The sequence below is a fragment of the Narcine bancroftii genome, chromosome 4, assembly GCF_036971445.1.
Source record: "Narcine bancroftii isolate sNarBan1 chromosome 4, sNarBan1.hap1, whole genome shotgun sequence".
NCBI classification, from domain to species: Eukaryota; Metazoa; Chordata; class Chondrichthyes; order Torpediniformes; family Narcinidae; genus Narcine; species Narcine bancroftii.
This window is the reverse complement of record NC_091472.1, coordinates 290,927,439-290,945,649: the sequence shown is the minus strand read 5'-3', so window position 1 is coordinate 290,945,649 and position 18,211 is coordinate 290,927,439. Positions and strand designations below refer to the sequence as shown.

Here is an 18,211-nt window from a genome sequence, read left to right as displayed (position 1 = left end):
TTCAACAGCATGGCTTACATTCAAACACACATTCCCTTATACCAATGCAGAGGTTAGGTTGCCAATTTACTTAGCATGGAAAAGTTCAGAACTGGAATATATGGGGCCATCCAGCAAGAAGCTGAGGTCCCAAAATCAGAATTGGAGTGAAATGTGACAAATAAATGGAGTAAAAGTAAACCACTTCAGGTAATGAGGACAAGTCAGTTAGATCCTATATGAACATAGAGTATTTGAGGAAAGGTACTAAATTTCAAAGTCCAATGGGAAAGAATTTCAAGCTTGCATACAAGTTAACAGGAGACACAACAGTGGTAGATGAAGGCTTAAAAATATCCATTTATCTGCTAAGAAAACACCTGACAGAAAACACATATAAAAATGATTGGAGATGTCAATTATGCCCGGTTATTGCAAAGTAACCAATGACAACTGCAACCATAGTCTCTTCACAAATTAGTCAGAATCAAAAACAAACATAGCAGAAACAAATCAGACTCTGATTTTGTCACTGTGCAACCTCTAAATCAGACCTGTCAAGCACAATTGGCCCATTTTGGCACGAATGGTTCAATGTTCAAAGCACATCATTAGAATTATAGTTATGGAAGTGGCATCCGTCGTGCTAAGCAAGAAAGCTAAGCTTTATTGTACCTTTATGACTTCACATGTCAAATTCTATTAGATTAACGAAAAGAGTACAATGCCCTGAAGTAAAATGAGCACTGAAAGTATTTGATGGACATTGAATTTTTTTTTTTTTTTTTTTTTTTTAAACAGTTTTTTTCTTATAAAAGATGTTGGACCAATAAAAAACATGATCTGTCATACCCTTATTCTGTCTTACACTTGGACTTTCTATTGCTATTTCTATTCAATGTATTTGGCTTTAAAGTCGTCCCAGCTTGCTTGGCCATGGCACATGAACCATGGCTGTAAAGGGTGGGGCCAGTACTGCGCACACTGTAGTCCACCTTTAAGTTTTTAAGTTTTAAGTTTAAAAAAAAATGGCTTTGAAGTAATGAGTGAAACAAACCATGCTCCACTCTATTGTTATGAGTGCCAGTTATACCACTACCAATGTTCAAGGTTATTGGACTTTGACGGCATATATATGTATCTGATTTACACAAGATAATATGTGAATAATGCAGTCAAAGTAATAAAACATTTTAAATTTGTAACTAAAATAAAACTCTAAATTTTGCATACTCAAGACTGGTAATGCCAGGCTAGCAGATTTTCCAAACTATTCGATGTTATTCTGTTAATACACCAATAAACTTTTGCAACATCATACACAAAAATAAAGAACTGTTCAGCACTGTACGGGCCACTTGACCCACAATGTTGTGCCACCTGTTCCTCCACCAACCTAACCTTCCCAACCTCACTGCACATAACCTGTATGAGAAATATATTATGCAGGTATATTTGTATACCATGATCTGGAGAAGCACTGTTTTTTTCTGGTTGTACATTTATAATCATTGGGATCATGCACACATTCTGAATACGTGCTTCTGGCAAGTGAAATTCCCTATTCAGAAAGCAGTTTGAAAAAAATCACGCCAATTACTTAATATTTGTGATACACTTTTGTAAGGGAATATTTAATGCCGCAGATATTGGAAATGTTAACAAAAATAAAAGATTGTGATCGTCCCCAGAACCATGTTCTCTTTCTCTCACCTCTCATCTCTTCTGCATTCTACATTCCCAATCTCCAAGTTCACTCCTTTATTCACATACTACACACACTGTTCCATTCTTCTGAAATTCCTCTCATAACATTATTGTTCATCCAATTGTCTATTAGCATATCGTTACAACATCCTGACTCCTTGCATCTATTTACATTACGGAACCATCACCTCTCAGGAGATCAGTCACTCCATCAAGATGGCACCAGCTTTTCTAAATACAATCCTTAATTCTTTTCCTGTGGACCTGCAATTTTTCTTTGAAATAATGAATTCAATTTTAAAGCCCTGGATTAATTTTATATAGTTTACAATGAGTGATCCATGAACGATATTATTAAGTGGATTAGTCATCATATTATGTGCAATTCTGGTTTTAAATAAGCATATTTAACCAAAGATATTTCCAACAAATGAAGCAATATTATGCAACTGTAAGTAAAGCTGACTTGCTCCAGACATTAAGTTTATTGTGAGGGGGGCTTTAAGTTTATTGGGGGAGGGCTTTGTTTATTGTGGGGGGGCTTTAAGTTTATTGTGGGGGGGGGCTTTAAGTTTATTGTGGGGGGGGGGCTTTGTTTATTGTGGGGGGGGCTTTAAGTTTATTGTGGGGGGGGCTTTAAGTTTATTGTGGGGGGGGCTTTAAGTTTATTGTGGGGGGGGCTTTAAGTTTATTGTGGGGGGGCTTTAAGTTTATCGGGGGAGGGGGATGCTGGAGACCACTGAACCACCATCATTTTGACAAGAAAACCAGCTGAGAGTACAGGTGGGTGATACCCAGATTTTTGGGGCACTAAGATGGCTAAGCCTTCAAGTGGGAAATACTTATTGCAAACCTAAACCATATAGTTCATCAAAATGGTGGAAAGAAATTATCGGAACACAGCTCTGAGTCTGATGCAAGCAATTAAAGGGCCTGTCATGTGCCAGAACCTCCTCTGCATTACTGTAAGGATCTTTGAAGACTGCCACAAAATGATGAATGGGTTAAAAATAGCTATCCAATAAAGGTGCTCCGTTTAGAAACATAGAAACAGAGAAGATAGGAGCAGGAGTAGGTCATTTGACCCTTCGAGCCTGCTCCGCCATTCAACGAGATCATGGCTGATCTTAAAGTTCAGTACCCCGTCCCCGCCTTCTCTCCGTAACTTTTAATACCCTTATACTGAAGAAATATATCTAATTCCCTCTTAAATATATTTAATGAACCTGCCTCTACTGCCCTCTGTGGCAATGAATTCCACAGATTCACCACCCTCTGGGTAAAGAACATGCTGGCAGCTTCTGTCCACACTCACCCTGATTGTTTCACCATAGTGAGACTTCCTCTGAGCTAGAGCTATTATTTAAGGGTCTCTTGCCACTGAGCACGAGAAGGCAGGAACTCCATGACCATTTTGGTCAAAGTTTGTACTCAGTATAATGCTAACATTAAGTAAGGGGGGGTGGGGGGGGGGGGCTTATCCAGTGAGGCAGTATGGGTGAAGCCGAGAAATAAGAAAGAATAACTTCACTTTTCTCTCTACATTCTGCCTTTTATGATCCTTTCTCACCCACCCCCACCCAGCCTCCCACTCATTCTCATCCTCCCACTTCCATTCCCATCTCCCTACTGAATTCTCCCACTCTTAAACCCCAACCGTCACCATATCAGGTTCCAGCAGTCGCAGCCTTGGTCTTCTAATCACTCACTCCATCCTGTACAACTCATCTTCTTTCTTCACCTGACCTATTTATTTTTCTTGCCACTCTCACTTTTATGATTTTTACACCTAAGTAACGTTAATTTCCTGTAATAAATTAACATATTTGCCTCTGGAATGGCTGTTCTCACAGGCAGGATGTTTATGCTGAGTTGTGATGATTTCGGAGGCTGGACATTTGAGGTGGGGGTAAATTGAATGAAAGTTACCTTCAAACATAACTGAGCTTTTTAAATGTTGTGCAAATGTTCTCTGTTTTCAGAGGGAGCCCCCCACCCCCTCCCCACCCCCATCCCCATGGGTGCCCTCTCTTACCTTTAGTGGAAAGGTGACTCTTGGCTCTCAGCACCCAGTGGGAGAGAAGCAGGTGGTGGCTGGCTCAATGCAGGAGCAATGGCCATCTTCCTTACCCATAATCCCCCTCTGTGTATCCCTGGTGCTAGCAGAGTAGTATGGGTAAGGAAGATGGCTATTGCTCCCTCAATGAGCCATCGCTGCGAGCTTGTGCGGCATTCCAGTGAACTCCAGGCTCCTCAGCAGCACTTCACCCCTGCTACCATGTTGACAGTTAGATTGGGGGTAGCAGCCACGGACAACCATGGAGCGGAGGGGCGATGGACGGACAGCGGGGGCTAGGAGCGAGGCTTTTGGGCATATTGTCGTGGACACCCTGCAGTTCAGTTTAGACTGCAGGCTGGCCACAAAAATTGTAGAGCTCCTGCAGGAAAAATACTATGACAGAGTTAGCTACTTATTTCCGTCCCAAACATTTTACACAGCCTGTAAATTTACCGCTTCTCAGCGGCAGTGTAAATGTCATATTGTGTGCCAAGCTACTGCCCTTGTTTATCACGCTTCATCCCTCCCATGTTCACCCATCACTCATGGGGCCCTGTTCTATTCCCTCCATTCTGCCATCTCTACCCTGGCTTTTCTTCTCTCCCTTTCCAGTCTTGATGAATGGTTTTGGCCTGAACATCATCCATTCTTTTCACAGACTGTGCTTAGTTATTGATCTACTGATCCTCCTTTAAAAAACTATCGCCTGAAATATTTACATAGATTAAAATGAGTCAACCAAGATAAAAAATATAGATAATATGGAAAACAGTAATTTTATTAACCAAAGTTGTCACAGTTTGAGAAAAATACAAATTATATCCCATTTATAAATATCAAATTTCTTTGAATACATCATCAAAACTTCTGTTGTTTTTTTATAATATATACTTCCTCACCCCCCCCTTCCCCCAACCACACACACCCCCCCCTTACCTGAACTGGCATTCTCTTCGCCACACTCACCAGAACCTCTATTATCGAAGTAACTGCCATTTGAAATACAGTTTCTGACCTCTAATGAATCCAAAGCAGGATCTGTTAGGAAGAGGAACCAACAGGTTTTTAGTATTTTCCCAATACTATGAATTCTAACCAAAGTAAAAATGCAATCCCCAAAAATTCGAGAAATTAATTGCTGGTCAGTAGTGTAAAAAAAATCTATAAATTGACAGCAATGTTTTGCACTTCGCTTCAAAACCAAAGGCTCCTCCACCTCAATGTTGCATGTTTGCCACTGCCAACCAGAGATGAAATTCTAGGCAAATAGGTTTCTACCAAGGACACTAATCTTGGGACTTCAATGCACATCAACTTGAATTATTAACTGTATCTTTCTCTCTGACAACATTATTGGTTGCTGAATGTATCCATCATTTTCTGCTCTGTACACACTTTTCTATTTGTTTTGTTTCCTGATAAATTGATCTAAACTAATGTAACCAAAATATATTTCCCCAAGACCATTTCATTAACATACATCAAAAAGAACAGTGCTCCAAATATTGAACCATTTTGAAAACCCCTATGGACTTCTCCCTTGGCTGAAGAGCAACGGCAGACCTTAACTCTCAAGCTTCCTGTCTCTTAGTTAATATCTTGTATGTTAATTTTGCCATTTTCTATTATGTGGGACTTTATCAAAAGTCTATTTGACTTCATTGCTTAAAGTCTTACATAACCTTTATGAATCATTAGTCCCTTATACACTGAGATCCCACTAAAGTGGCGTGTCAATGACCTGTGTTTAAAGCTAGGTTGGTTGGATCAGAGCGTTTACACAGAACCAAGAAAAGCCAGTTCAAAGCGATCTTTTACATAGGGACCTGGCATCCCGGTACAAAAGGAGGCGGGACCTGTAGCATTACAGCACTGGTACCCCGAGAAGGTAAGCCTGTTACACAGGAGCCGATGCGAAATGCATTGGCTCTGATACTACCTACCTTGGAGGGTAAGTACCGGGATGAAAATGGACCCCCCTCCCCCCCCCATACCATTTTGGCTGTGTTCACACAAGTAACTGAAGCAGTTAAAAGGCTGTTAATTACAGTCTTTCAAGGGCAGTATAAAGGGCCTAATGAGAATTAAATGAAAAAGTGTTAAGTCACTTAATTGTTAGTCTGGATTTATTTTCAGAAACCTATACAGTGGTACTATCAATTTTTAGGTTCCTGTTGAAAGTTGGTAGCACAATGTTAACATTTATGTGTGATTGGTAACTCAAGTCGCACTTAAATATGTAAGTATAAAATGGGTTAGAGATGAATAATATTTATTATTTTATGGGATAAATGGGTTGATCCTGATAGTCAGAGTGTACCAAAATACTTAACGTGTAATGCTGATTTCAGGAACTGAAATCTTTGGCCCCTTGAAACAATTGAAAGGCACAACCTGCTTCCTAGGTTCAGCAACTAGGAATCTTTTCGGACACAGCTCCATTTCTTGGTCCAAAAAGGCATCACATCTCTTTAAGGGATGTTTTTAATCAGACAAGGAAATAGGATCCAGCAAAAAGTTACATTTTCCCTGAAATGTCAATCTTTCATGTTGAAAATATAGAGTGCTATATTCTTAGACAAGCCTCTAAGTAAAAAGATCTAACCCTGCACATTCATAGTTCCTGATAATGGTGACTTGTATTTCTCACCTATTCTCAGACGTATTGCTCAGTTTTCGTGTGACCTTTCACAAGTACTGCCATCAAATAGAGGCAAAAATGTAATGATACAAAAGTCTAGGAATAATCTGGATGTAAATAAAAGTATTGGAGGACCCAATATTTCAACATTAAGTTATAATTTTAATATATTCTCTTCGCAGAGGGTGGACGGCTGTCTGTAAGGAGTCTGTATGTTCTTCGTGTATTTGCATGGGTTTTCCCCAGGGGCTCCAGTTTCCTCCCACCCTTCAAAATGTACTGGGAGTATAGGTCAATCGGATGTAATTGGGCGGCACAGGCTCGAGGGCCGAAAGGGCCTGTTACAAAGCTGTAAGTCTAAATTTTAAAATCAATTTAAAATATTTAAAATAAAAAGGTTAGCAAAACAATTTCTTTTATTAAATTTGATATACCCTGAAGAGCATATATAAATGCAACTTGTTTTCATCTTCAGGTGCACATGGAACCCAGCTGATTGGAATTCAATTAAATATGTGAATACTACTAAAAATACAGAAAGTTAAAGTTTCTCAAGTGTTCTGTTAAAGGATGTTACAATATTGCAACTCCAAGCCTAAAAATATTCTAAAATTTAAATAAATGTTAACTTTCTGATTGCTGCAAAGCCCACTGGTGTTGAATTCTACCATGCATCATGCCCAAGTATTATGATGTATGCGAGAGCAAGTCTTGCTCATTGTTCCCTTAAAGTATGGGTGGCCAAATGTGCTTAATGTAAGAGCCACATATGAAAAACTTCAGATGCAAGAGAGCCGCAAGATATGGAAAAATATTACATATACATTTTTACTCTCACATGCACATTTTATTACAAAAAAAATGTATATAATCATTAAGAAAGATTGCAAGGTACTAAAACTCCATTGTGAGAACCAGCTCGTACAATTCCTACCTCACCCAACATATTTCCGCAAGCTGCACATCATATGTCTAAATGCCGCATGTGGAACACGAGGTGCAGTTTGACCACCCCTAACATAAAGGCTTTTCTTCGGATTGCTCTTGCATTAATGGCTCATGGAACAAGTTTGGCTTTGCATAGCAATGATCAACTAGGAATGATAAAGAACTGCTCAATCCAGGTAAGTGTTGGTTGTTAGCCTAAAAGCATTTATGGGGAAGGGAATTGAATTGAAAGGTGATTAGTAGCATTTTGACAGCAAGGATAGGAAGGATTTTCATGTCAGTGAACACTATGAAGAACCTATTAGGGTGGATGAACCATGAAGATGATAAACATTCTAAATTTCCCAGCAACAGACCAGGTATTATTGAGCTCCTTAAAAGTACACTAAAACAGGACTCTCTCCAAAGCTAGTGTAAGTGTGTGGGTTTCATCTGTGCAGAAGAAATTTTATAGGTGATCTCAGAACAAGCATTGCATGTTGGTTGATGATTATGATAATATAGAAACAGAAGACCAGGAATATATATCCAAATGTGTATTCTCTGTGTACAATGTATCCAATCAGGCTTTTGAAAAAAAATCCAATCTCAGTGTAGATGCTGGAAAAGAATCAAGGTTTTCAGCTCGAAATATCAACCATTCTTTATTCCCATTAATGCTGCTTGACACGCTGAGTTCCTCAGAATTTATGTCATTATGTGAAGAATTGATGCACTGGTGAAAGAAACGCAAGGTCCATGATCTTATTACAGGTACACAATCCTTTATCCGGAACCCTTTGGGGACAGTGTGTTCTGAATTTTGGATTTTTCAGGATTTCGGAAAGCCCACCACTGTACACAAACCCCCCCGGCCGCCTCCCCCCAACCCCCCGGCCGCCTCCCCCCAACCCCCCGGCCGCCTCCCCCCAACTCCCCGGCCGCCTCCCCCCAACCCCCCGGCCGCCTCCCCCCAACCCCCCGGCCGCCTCCCCCCAACCCCCCGGCCGCCTCCCCCCAACCCCCCGGCCGCCTCCCCCCAACCCCCCGGCCGCCTCCCCCCAACCCCCCGGCCGCCTCCCCCCAACCCCCCGGCCGCCTCCCCCCAACCCCCCGGCCGCCTCCCCCCAACCCCCCGGCCGCCTCCCCCCCAACCCCCCGGCCGCCTCCCCCCAACCCCCCGGCCGCCTCCCCCCAACCCCCCGGCCGCCTCCCCCCAACCCCCCGGCCGCCTCCCCCCAAACCCCCGGCCGCCTCCCCCCAACCCCCCGGCCGCCTCCCCCCACCGCCGGCCCCCTGGTCGCCTCCCCCCACCGCCGGCCCCCGCTTGCCAGATTTTGGAGCTTTCCGGATTTTTGATGCCCAGATAAAGGATCATGTACCTGTATCTCTCAATTGCAGTTGAGTTTTAAGCACAAGAATTCTACCATTTCATATTCCAGTTGCAGTAACAAATTGAAAAGCTTATATTTTACGTTTTTTTTAATATTTATGCATTGCCTTTCATGGCTTCTGGTTACTGAAAACATTGCATCATCAATGAAGCACATTTAAAATGCAATTGAAATAAATGTGGCAGTCAATTCATGAAAATCTCTGGGTTTCCATAAACACCACCCCACTTCCCCTGCCCAACCCCCAGTTACAGATGACCATACTATGGAAATCTGATTTTATACATTTCTGAAGTATTTTTCTTTTCTTATTTTTTAAATATTTTATTGAGTTTAACATATAAACACACACAAAATTTTAAGAAAAACACACAAGTCATCTGTTTATGAACCATACATAATAAGCAGCAATAGACAACGAACCAGTGTTTAATTTTAAAATACGAATTTTATTTCTTACTCTTAAACTATAGTCTTAACTCATAAACTAGTGTATGTGTGTGTACCCAGACCATTACAGTCTAGGCCAGGCCAGGATCTAGAAAGTCACTTCAAAGTTCAGTCTTTTAAATTCAGTGTTGAAGCACAGGCCTTTGACATTTAATGCCCAGAATTAATGAACTGATGGGAAGATTGCAGTTGTGTCTGCTACAGACTCACAAGTTCTCCTTGTGCTGCCTTTGAAGAAATGTCCATCCACACGAGCTGTGGTCATAACACTCCTGGTCCTTTTGTAGGCAAGACTCGAACTATGCAACCTCCACGAAGCTTCCAAGACCCTGGCACTGGTCTTTCCAAGTGACCTTCACTGTTATTTACACTCAAAAAGAAGCATTTTGCTTTCCAAAATACCTTCCTGGCTCATGTCACTCCATCAAAAAGGTCCAGTCATTCACAGTGCATGCTTTGCTCTGAGTTCCACAAAATGACTGGCGATAAGAGCTTGCAAAATCACAATGTCTTTGCAAATGTATTGAATTTGGAACAGACTGGGACAAGCTTTCCCTCAATTCTTCCAACGTATTGAATTGTCGCTGGGCTGTGACTTGTGTTATGATGGTGCTTGTGTGAAATGCTATATATTAACTGTGACCATTCAGTTCCTCCTGTCTATACTATCCCTTACAGTGATAATCCCATTTTACTAAAATGGGATCTTATAATACATCTCATATAGACCAAGTGCACACAAAAAAAGGGATGGAACTACATTAAACTATTCCTTATCCACATGTGAAACAAGTTAAACCCATATTTACCAAATTAATCCAAATAAAACAAATTAATGAAAAGAAAAAGAAAAACAAACAAAAAAAGTCCTAAAAGCGAAATCCAATCTACTCTCTTCCTCTAATCAAGGTTACCTTGTAAAAGGGAACTTATGGAACGGATAGCGACCTCCAGACGTCGGAGAGAGAAATCTCCGGAACATTTAGAATTCTTAATTTTTCCAATCATGATAATATTCTACAAATTGAAACTTTCTATTTTATCTAACTTTCGACAAGCTTAAATAGGACATTAAATCATATAACCACCAATTGTATCAATTTTAATAAAATAGCTCATCTGACCTATCAGAGTGATAAAGACAGAGGTATATGTGGTTCACATGAAAAAAAATCTAACAAAGCAATTAATGGACAGAGTTCTATTTTAATCTTAAATATTGTTGATAAAGTTTGGAAAATGTCTTTCAAAAATCTATCTAAATTTAGGCACTCCCAAAACATATGGATCAGGGAAGCTTAAAAATTTTTTCACTTCTCACATAGTGGATCAATATCTGCATAAAAACGAGATAGCTTAAGTTTGAACTGTAGCACCGCACCTATATACCATGGATCACCTACGCAGCGAGTGAACGGGCCCCAGCAGTCATAGACAGGAAAGCAACCGATGGCATTTAGCGGAGTTTTAGGTGCAGGGCGAGCCTCACACGGGAAGCCCATGATGCCTCTGCCCCGCCGGACATGGGGGTTAAAAGGAAAGGGCGTGGGTGTTGGAATCATGGGTTTTTGGTTTTGAGCAAAGAAGTTTGTATTGAGACATTGTTGGACTCAGCTAATTTCTTTCACACTTCTCACTCAACACAGCCAACCTCCATTGCTCGTTGTGGCACACTGCCATATCGGTGACCCCAACAGTTCAAAAGAAAAAGTGACGCCAACGCAGTTTCCCTGAAGCTACCCGTATTCTGGACAACTCAGTCACTCGTATGGTTTCAGCAGGCAGAAGCCGATTTCCAGGTCAGGAACATTCTTGCAGATGAAACCATGTAGTGGCTGCTCAACCAAGAAACAGCAGGCCAAAGAGTTGATTTCCTACAGCAACCTCCAGAAAAGAGGTATGAAGCACTCAAGGCCCTGTTGTTAGAGATATTCGGCCTATCACTCCACGAAAGGGCCACACATTTACTCCCGCACATACAAGATTTCACGGCGAACTTACAATTCTTGAAAATTGATCTGGCCAGAGGATATTAATAAAATATTTTGTGGTTTTCATTAGTGACTAGATTTAGTATATATTCCATTAGTTTAGTTAGGGTGAATTAATACATGTAGAGAGATACAGTATGGGTAGCCATAGAAAGCGGATGTTTAACTGGGATGGGGGTATTGAATGAACACATCTGCAACTACAGAGATATCGGCTTTCAGAGAGTTGTCGTGAACAGAACCCTAACAAAATCTGGGGACTGCTGGAACTATTAATAGCATTTGATAAAACAAAAAAAAAATCAAGGCCTGTAAGTATTTGCTGTCAGTAACTGCCCTCTGCTGAATTATAAATGTAATAACATTTAAAAGAAGTTACAAAAATGCCACCTCCTGACAACTTGGTACAACAGCAGACAATAATTAAAATCAAGCAAATCCATGAAGAATCCGACAAGGGAAGAAATGGCTTCAAAAGGATTATTGACACACAAGACCCACAGGAAATTAAAATATAAATAAAGAAAATTCTATATGTGTTGGTCACTGCCCTATAATTTTTTATTCCCCAACTTGCACTTTTCAGAATACATAAACAAGTATTTCATGTTGAAAATTACTTGCCAATTGAACACTTACAAATTGCATTTTACATTAACTACTTATTCCAAGATCCTTGGATTTGCTTCTTAGATTCCTAGCCTTGAATTTACAATCATACTTTAGAACACAGAACATTGCAGCACAGGAACTGACCAGTCAGCCCAGGATGTCTGCACTAAAAGTGAATCCCAAACTAAACTAACGCTCTGCTACTGGCACAGGATCCATATCCCTCTATTGCCTACCTATTCGTGTGCTTTTCTATAATTCTGCTATCACGTCTGCTTCCACCACAACTCCTGGAAGCCTGTTCCAGCCACTTGCAATTAAAAAAAACTTGCCCATCTCCTTTAAACTCTCCTTTCATTTTAAACTCAGCAGAAAAAATCTGATAATCTACCCTACCTATGTCTCTCACAATTATACAAATCTGTCAGGTCTCCCAACAGCCTAAGGCACTTCACAGAAAATGATGCAAGGTTTGTCCAACTGCTCCCCCTAGCGCATACCGTAATCTAGACAGCATCCTGGAAGGTATCTTCTGTACCTTTTCCAAAGCTTCCTGCCATGAATGAAGTGACCAAAATTGCACATAATACTCCAAGAACAAAAGAAACAACGTTTTATATAACTATAACATGACGTCCTTACTTTTAGATTCAATGACCCAACCCATATACCTTCTTTACCATCCTACCCTATGAATGTAGACGCCCCCCCCCCCCCCCACTCGATCCCTCTGCACATCCATGCTTTTGAGTCCTGCCATTCTCGGTTTACTTTCCCCCTACATTTGAACTCCCTAAGACAATCAGCCCACACTTATCCGAATTGAACTCCATCTGCCAGTTTTCCGCCCAGATTTGTAACTGATCGATAGACTTCTGAATTCTTTGACGTCCTTCTCTGCTGTGCTCAATTCCACAAATCTTTGTGTCATCTGTAAACTTACTAACCTACTTTTTCATCCAAGTCAGTCACCGTGGGACACCACTCACTGCTAATGGACATCCAACCAGAATTCACAATTTTTCCTTTCAATTTTATTTCCTTGCTCTATTGTTCAGATAGAAAATCCCATTCTGATGTGACAGTACTGTTCAAAGTAATCACTCTTCATCAACAAATCCGTAAAGAAAATGTTAAAGATCCGATCCAGTATATTACACCTCTTACATCTGATATCCATTTCCAATTGTGCCTTTGTAAATTTAGTCAAATTCATCCATAAAACTGTGCCTGGGTAGCTGGGTGGGTCACGTGTCCAGAACGGAGGACCATTGCCTTCCCAAGATTGTGTTATATGGCGAGCTCTCCACTGGCCACCGAGACAGAGGTGCACCAAGGAAGAGGTACAAGGACTGCTTAAAGAAATCTCTTGGTGCCTGCCCCATTGACCACCGCCAGTGGGCTGATCTCGCCTCCAACCGTGCCTCACAGTTCGGCGGGCTGCAACTTCCTTTGAAGAAGACCGCAGAGCCCACCTCACTGACAAAAGACAAAGGAGGAAAAACCCAACCCCAACCCACCAATTTTCCCTTGCAACCGCTGCAACCGTCCCTGCCTGTCCCGCATCGGACTTGTCAGTCACCAACGAGCCTGCAGCAGACGTGGACATTACCCCTCCATAAATCTTCGTCCGCGAAGCCAAGCCAAAGAAGACAGTAGTCCAATTTTCCCAATGTTATGTTTCCACAAGCTTTGTCGTTCAGCTATGCCTGCGGTTTGTGATACTCTTGCTATTTTTTTTTTAAACCTTGATTTGTGTATTTCTTTATTTTATGAATGAGTTTAAACTGGAAAACGTATCCCCCTGAGAAATGAAGCTGCTGCAGTAATTGGCAGTGTTTCTGCTGGTGCAGACCTGTGAAAGCAGAGAGCAGAGACACAGTGCTGCTTCGAAAGGTTCAACTACCCAGTCCTAATGCCAGCTGCACCGCATACGGGCTTTAAACAGCCTGCTAAAGTAGCTGATTGTGTTTTGCTTTAAAACCCTGCCCCTGTGGAGGTCTGTGCCCGAGATGGCAGCGGCAGTGGTCAGCACATTGCAGGCTCTGAGGAGCGGCAGACCAGCATGGGACACTTGAAGCAGAAATAACACACCCCGTTGAGAATGGAGAAGCGGAAGAGGCAACGCTACAGGATGGTGACCAGTGCAGGGAACCGGTAGCTGAGGGACCCACAGAGGTTGCGGGAGATTTGGGGTTAGGAGATCCGCACTGGCTCACATGAGGGTGCTGAGGGCAAGAAAAGTTCCTAAATGGCCTCGGGCTAGTGATGAATCGAGCAGGAGTTTGTGCAGCTGGCATAGGTTGGAGGAGCAGTGGAGCTGAAATTAATGACAAAGAAAGAGGGGGATAAGAAGTGCTCTAGAGGAATATACTGTAGCTCACACTTTTCTTGTTCACACAAGCCTGCACAGTACATTGGATATGCCAAGTACTATTTCACATTCAAAACAGACTGAATAGCTGCGAAGAAACATTATGGGAAGAGAGACATAAATGAATAGAAAGAAGGGACTGTTGCATTGACAAAAGAAGTGGAGAGAAAAGGGATGGGTAAAAGAAAATTCTTGGTTGATCCTTTTTATCTTCCCTGCCTAGAATTCTTATATAATTTTCTTGTACTTTTTTTTCCAGTTTCCTTGTCATTTAGAAGATAATGTGGATTGGACACAAGACATAGTATGTGCTGATATCTGCAATTTGAACAGTAGAATCAATGCTGGAAAAAGGTAAGAAGGGAAAAGATGAAAAGGAAGGAAGCTGATCATTATTTAGATTGGGATGTGGTTGGTGGAAGAGAAAAATCATAGAAAGGAGCTGGGCTGATGTGTACCAGATGATCACAGTTACAACGTGGGCTGAAGTTCTAAACTGAAAATGGGGATTTAGTCCTTGATTGTCAAGTAGTGTGAGTAGATTCATGGTGGAGGAGGTTTGGTTGGAGGGAAATGCACTAGAAATAAAAATTGCTGATGGTTCAAGAGTTGGTTCCTGGGTTTAAGCGGAAAAGGGGTATTGAACAAATACTGCTGCAACAACATTTATTTACGTTGGTCCTTGAATACTGAAAACATTTGAATCACTTCACAGAGCTGCAATGTAGTTCAATCCAACAGAATTCATGATTGAATAACCAGGATTACATTACCAACGCATGTCCGCAAGGACAATGGGATTAGGTCGGCAGAATCAAGATGTAGGCAGGAAATTTTAAAGGTCACAGAAGGCATAAATTAGGTTTAACTTGCTGCATTGGTGATAAGATACACCAAGAAAATGCTGGAAGGACTCAGCAGGCGAGACAACATCCATGAAAAGCAAGAGACAGTCAATAATGAATGAAAGGTGTTGGATGGCTTCAGCATTCCGTAAATGTGGTTTAATCAAAGAGCTATTAGTTTCCAAAAATAACTTTATTCACCATGAAAACATTTACAAAGGCAAATTGTGCAAAGTTATTTCAGTTTATCAAAGCTTTAAGATATTTCAAACAGCTTAATTTAAAGATTCAGCATACTAACATGCCTGTCTGGCTCATGAGCCCACACTGCTCCAATATACCCATGTGATCAATTAACCTACTAACCCCGTATGTCTTCGGAATGTGGAAGGAAACTGGAGCACCCGGATGAAACCCACGTGAATGCAGGGCGAACGTACAGACTCCTTACAATCAGTACCAGATTCAATCAAGGGTCACTGACACTGTAATAGAGTAGCACGAACCACTTTTTAAAAAAAATCCAAAAATGTACTTTATTCGCAATAAGTTACTTACAAAAACTGTTCAGTCTCTTCTCAACCTTAGTGTTGTATACATACATTTCCATCACTGTACATTGTTACATTCATTTTATATTTAGTAACATTGTTGCACCTTGTCGTTACTCCCACTTTACTGCTTGAGGGGCTTCCCCTCTGTCCCAGCCCCTCAATGCCTGATAATAGAAGGACTTTAGACTGTGAGCCTTCCCCACTGCACCCTCCCATTGGCTTCACCAAGCCTCAGTTGAACTAACCACTATGCTACCCATACCACCCCTAACCTTGGTAGCTGAAACATAAGGGATGTTGGAGAGATGACAGAGTAAAGAGCTAGGTCCTATCAGTATGTAATGTACGTGAGAGCTTTCCTTAAAAGCTGTGGATGATGCTTTGGATGAGCAAAGTACAGAGAGGGAAAAGAGAGGAGCCAAGGATAAGCCCTATGCTACTGCAGTCCTTTTAGCCAGATTTAAAAAAAAAAACATTAAATGAGAATTTGCAATTTATGATGGAAAATCTACATCCCATTTTAGGTGTGAAAATATGATTGGAGAGATTCAAATAGAAAGTGAAGGCAAGGCAACATGCTGGTGTCTTTTTTCAATAATTGCGGTTACTTGTTCCAGAGTGCAACTTTTAATTTTTTTTTTTTTTTAAACAGGCCGTTATTTCCTCCTCAGTCAAAAGTTCTTTACATAGAACTGACTGAGTAGTACACCTATTACTAATGTGTGTGCTGCACTCCCAAAATTCAGTTTCACTGACTTCACCAGAATCAAATTTTGAAATCAATTTATTTTCGACTAAGGAATAATATTTGCAGTGCCTAAAATACAAATTTAAGAAAAAAAAGTTTTGATGTGTTAGACAAGACCTGCTACCTATGGGAGCTGCTTGCATTCAGTACCAGCATGTGGAAAAGATTTAGTTTTATACAGTAGATGCAAAAATATAGAATTGCGAATGATTCGTCCTAATCCTAACAATATGGTAGGACACAATGGCAGGACTTTATGCAATATAATGAATGGATAAACACTTTCATAAAACAGCTGAAAGAAACTTTGTTAGCTGGCAAAGTTACTCATCCAGCTTTGACAGCTGCCAAAATTTTGCAAAGTTCCTGAATTTTAAAAATGGTTAAAATCAATTCAACAAACTGAAGCATGTAAAATATTATTTCTTTAAAAAGTCACAAAACTACCAAATAATAATTTAAAATATTAAATAACTGAATTAAAAAGAAGCAAATTACATTATATTTACCTTTCACCTTCATAGCCACTATGTACTAATTGTGACTACATCATGTCTATCTTGGTTCACTTCTAATGGCCAGATTGCTTGGTGAAAATGCTGAAACAGCATTATTTCTTGGTGAGATCAATAGCAAAGCACAGCTGGCAAATTGCCAGCAGAAATTTGCCATTAAGTTCAGGATTCCTGTCCCTTGTTGGGAGACACAAGCTCCTGACCCCACCAGCATTTATTCCCAATAAATTCCAAATCAACTAATTAACACCAACAATTGAATTACCTCTTTTGTCCTTTACAAATTTAATTCCAAAAACCTGGCATTGGACTTGATAATTTAATTTAAACGTTAGGTAATGGACTACATTTGTACTTGGTAATAGAAAGTCTAATTCCCCAAGAACATTCAATCAATATGTTCACAGATAAGATTATTTTCCTGGTACTTTCTACTCGTCACTTTGTTAGAAAAAGACTGAGGTTAAAGATAATTTTATCAACTCCTGTCTATCTTTTCAATCTTCATTGATTAATTATGCTAATAGCACTGGACAACACATTTTTTCAAAAGGTTTATTTCCTGAAAAAAAATGGTGATTATGATAGAAAACTTCAAGCTGAACCCAAAGATAATTTTAGATTTGCTGTATTATGTAGAAATTTACAGAAACATTAGATTAACTTTTATTGAATTTAGCATGTTTAATCATATAATGATGCTGACATAACATGTTAGTTCAACTGATCTAAAAATGCTTTGCTGCTTATTTTCATTTATACTCAGCCTCTTCTTGGGCCAGTGTCCAACAATTTTTATTTATTTGTACTCATTAAATACTAATGGTTTTCCATATATCTGCTATGTCTGGTTGTGTTTTGATATGCTTTGCACCGAGGACTGGAGAACACTATTTTGTCGGGTTGTACTTTTACAACCACATGACAATAAACTTGACTTGATCTTAGTTGGCCAGCATTGATCGATTCCAGTGGTCCTGATACTGCTTTTCCATGGTTGTAATGTCCTGGTGAAAGCTTTCACTATGCTTGTCACTGACTGCACCAAGATCAGCGGGGAAGAAGTCCAAATGTGAATGGGGAAAATTAATTTTCATTGTCATGTTGTACTTCATGGTTTTGTATGCTTGAAGTAGACGTAAAATATACAGGAAACACAACAAAAATAGGTTATATCTAAGACAAAATGGTACTTGATGGGAAATTTTATAGTGGTTTTCTGATCAGCAGCCCAAAATCCATAAAATACACCCAAAAATGTTCCAGAAGCAACATTTTTGTTGTCCAGTGTAATTAAATTGCCTACCTAAATACATATACTCTGAGTTTAAGGAAATCTATAGATCCCTGCGGCTATCTTGCTTGGTTTTCTATTTGTTTGTAGCTATCATGAAATTTGAAAATAGCAAGTAGTA

The 18,211-nt window shown here is 40.3% G+C and overlaps 1 protein-coding gene across 2 annotated transcripts in view; it reads right to left on the bottom strand.

The window, feature by feature from the left end:
* Positions 1 to 18,211, bottom strand: part of ifih1 (interferon induced with helicase C domain 1) — a 104,736-nt gene that overhangs the window by 47,098 nt on the left and 39,427 nt on the right. Inside the window, exon 4 of one of the 2 annotated variants that reach the window (XM_069935355.1) lies at positions 4,682 to 4,783. The exons of the other annotated variant lie outside the window; for it this stretch is intronic. Coding sequence (XP_069791456.1) covers positions 4,682 to 4,783 — 102 coding nt within the window. The remainder of the gene's footprint in view (positions 1 to 4,681; positions 4,784 to 18,211) is intronic. 2 annotated transcript variants of the gene reach the window in all.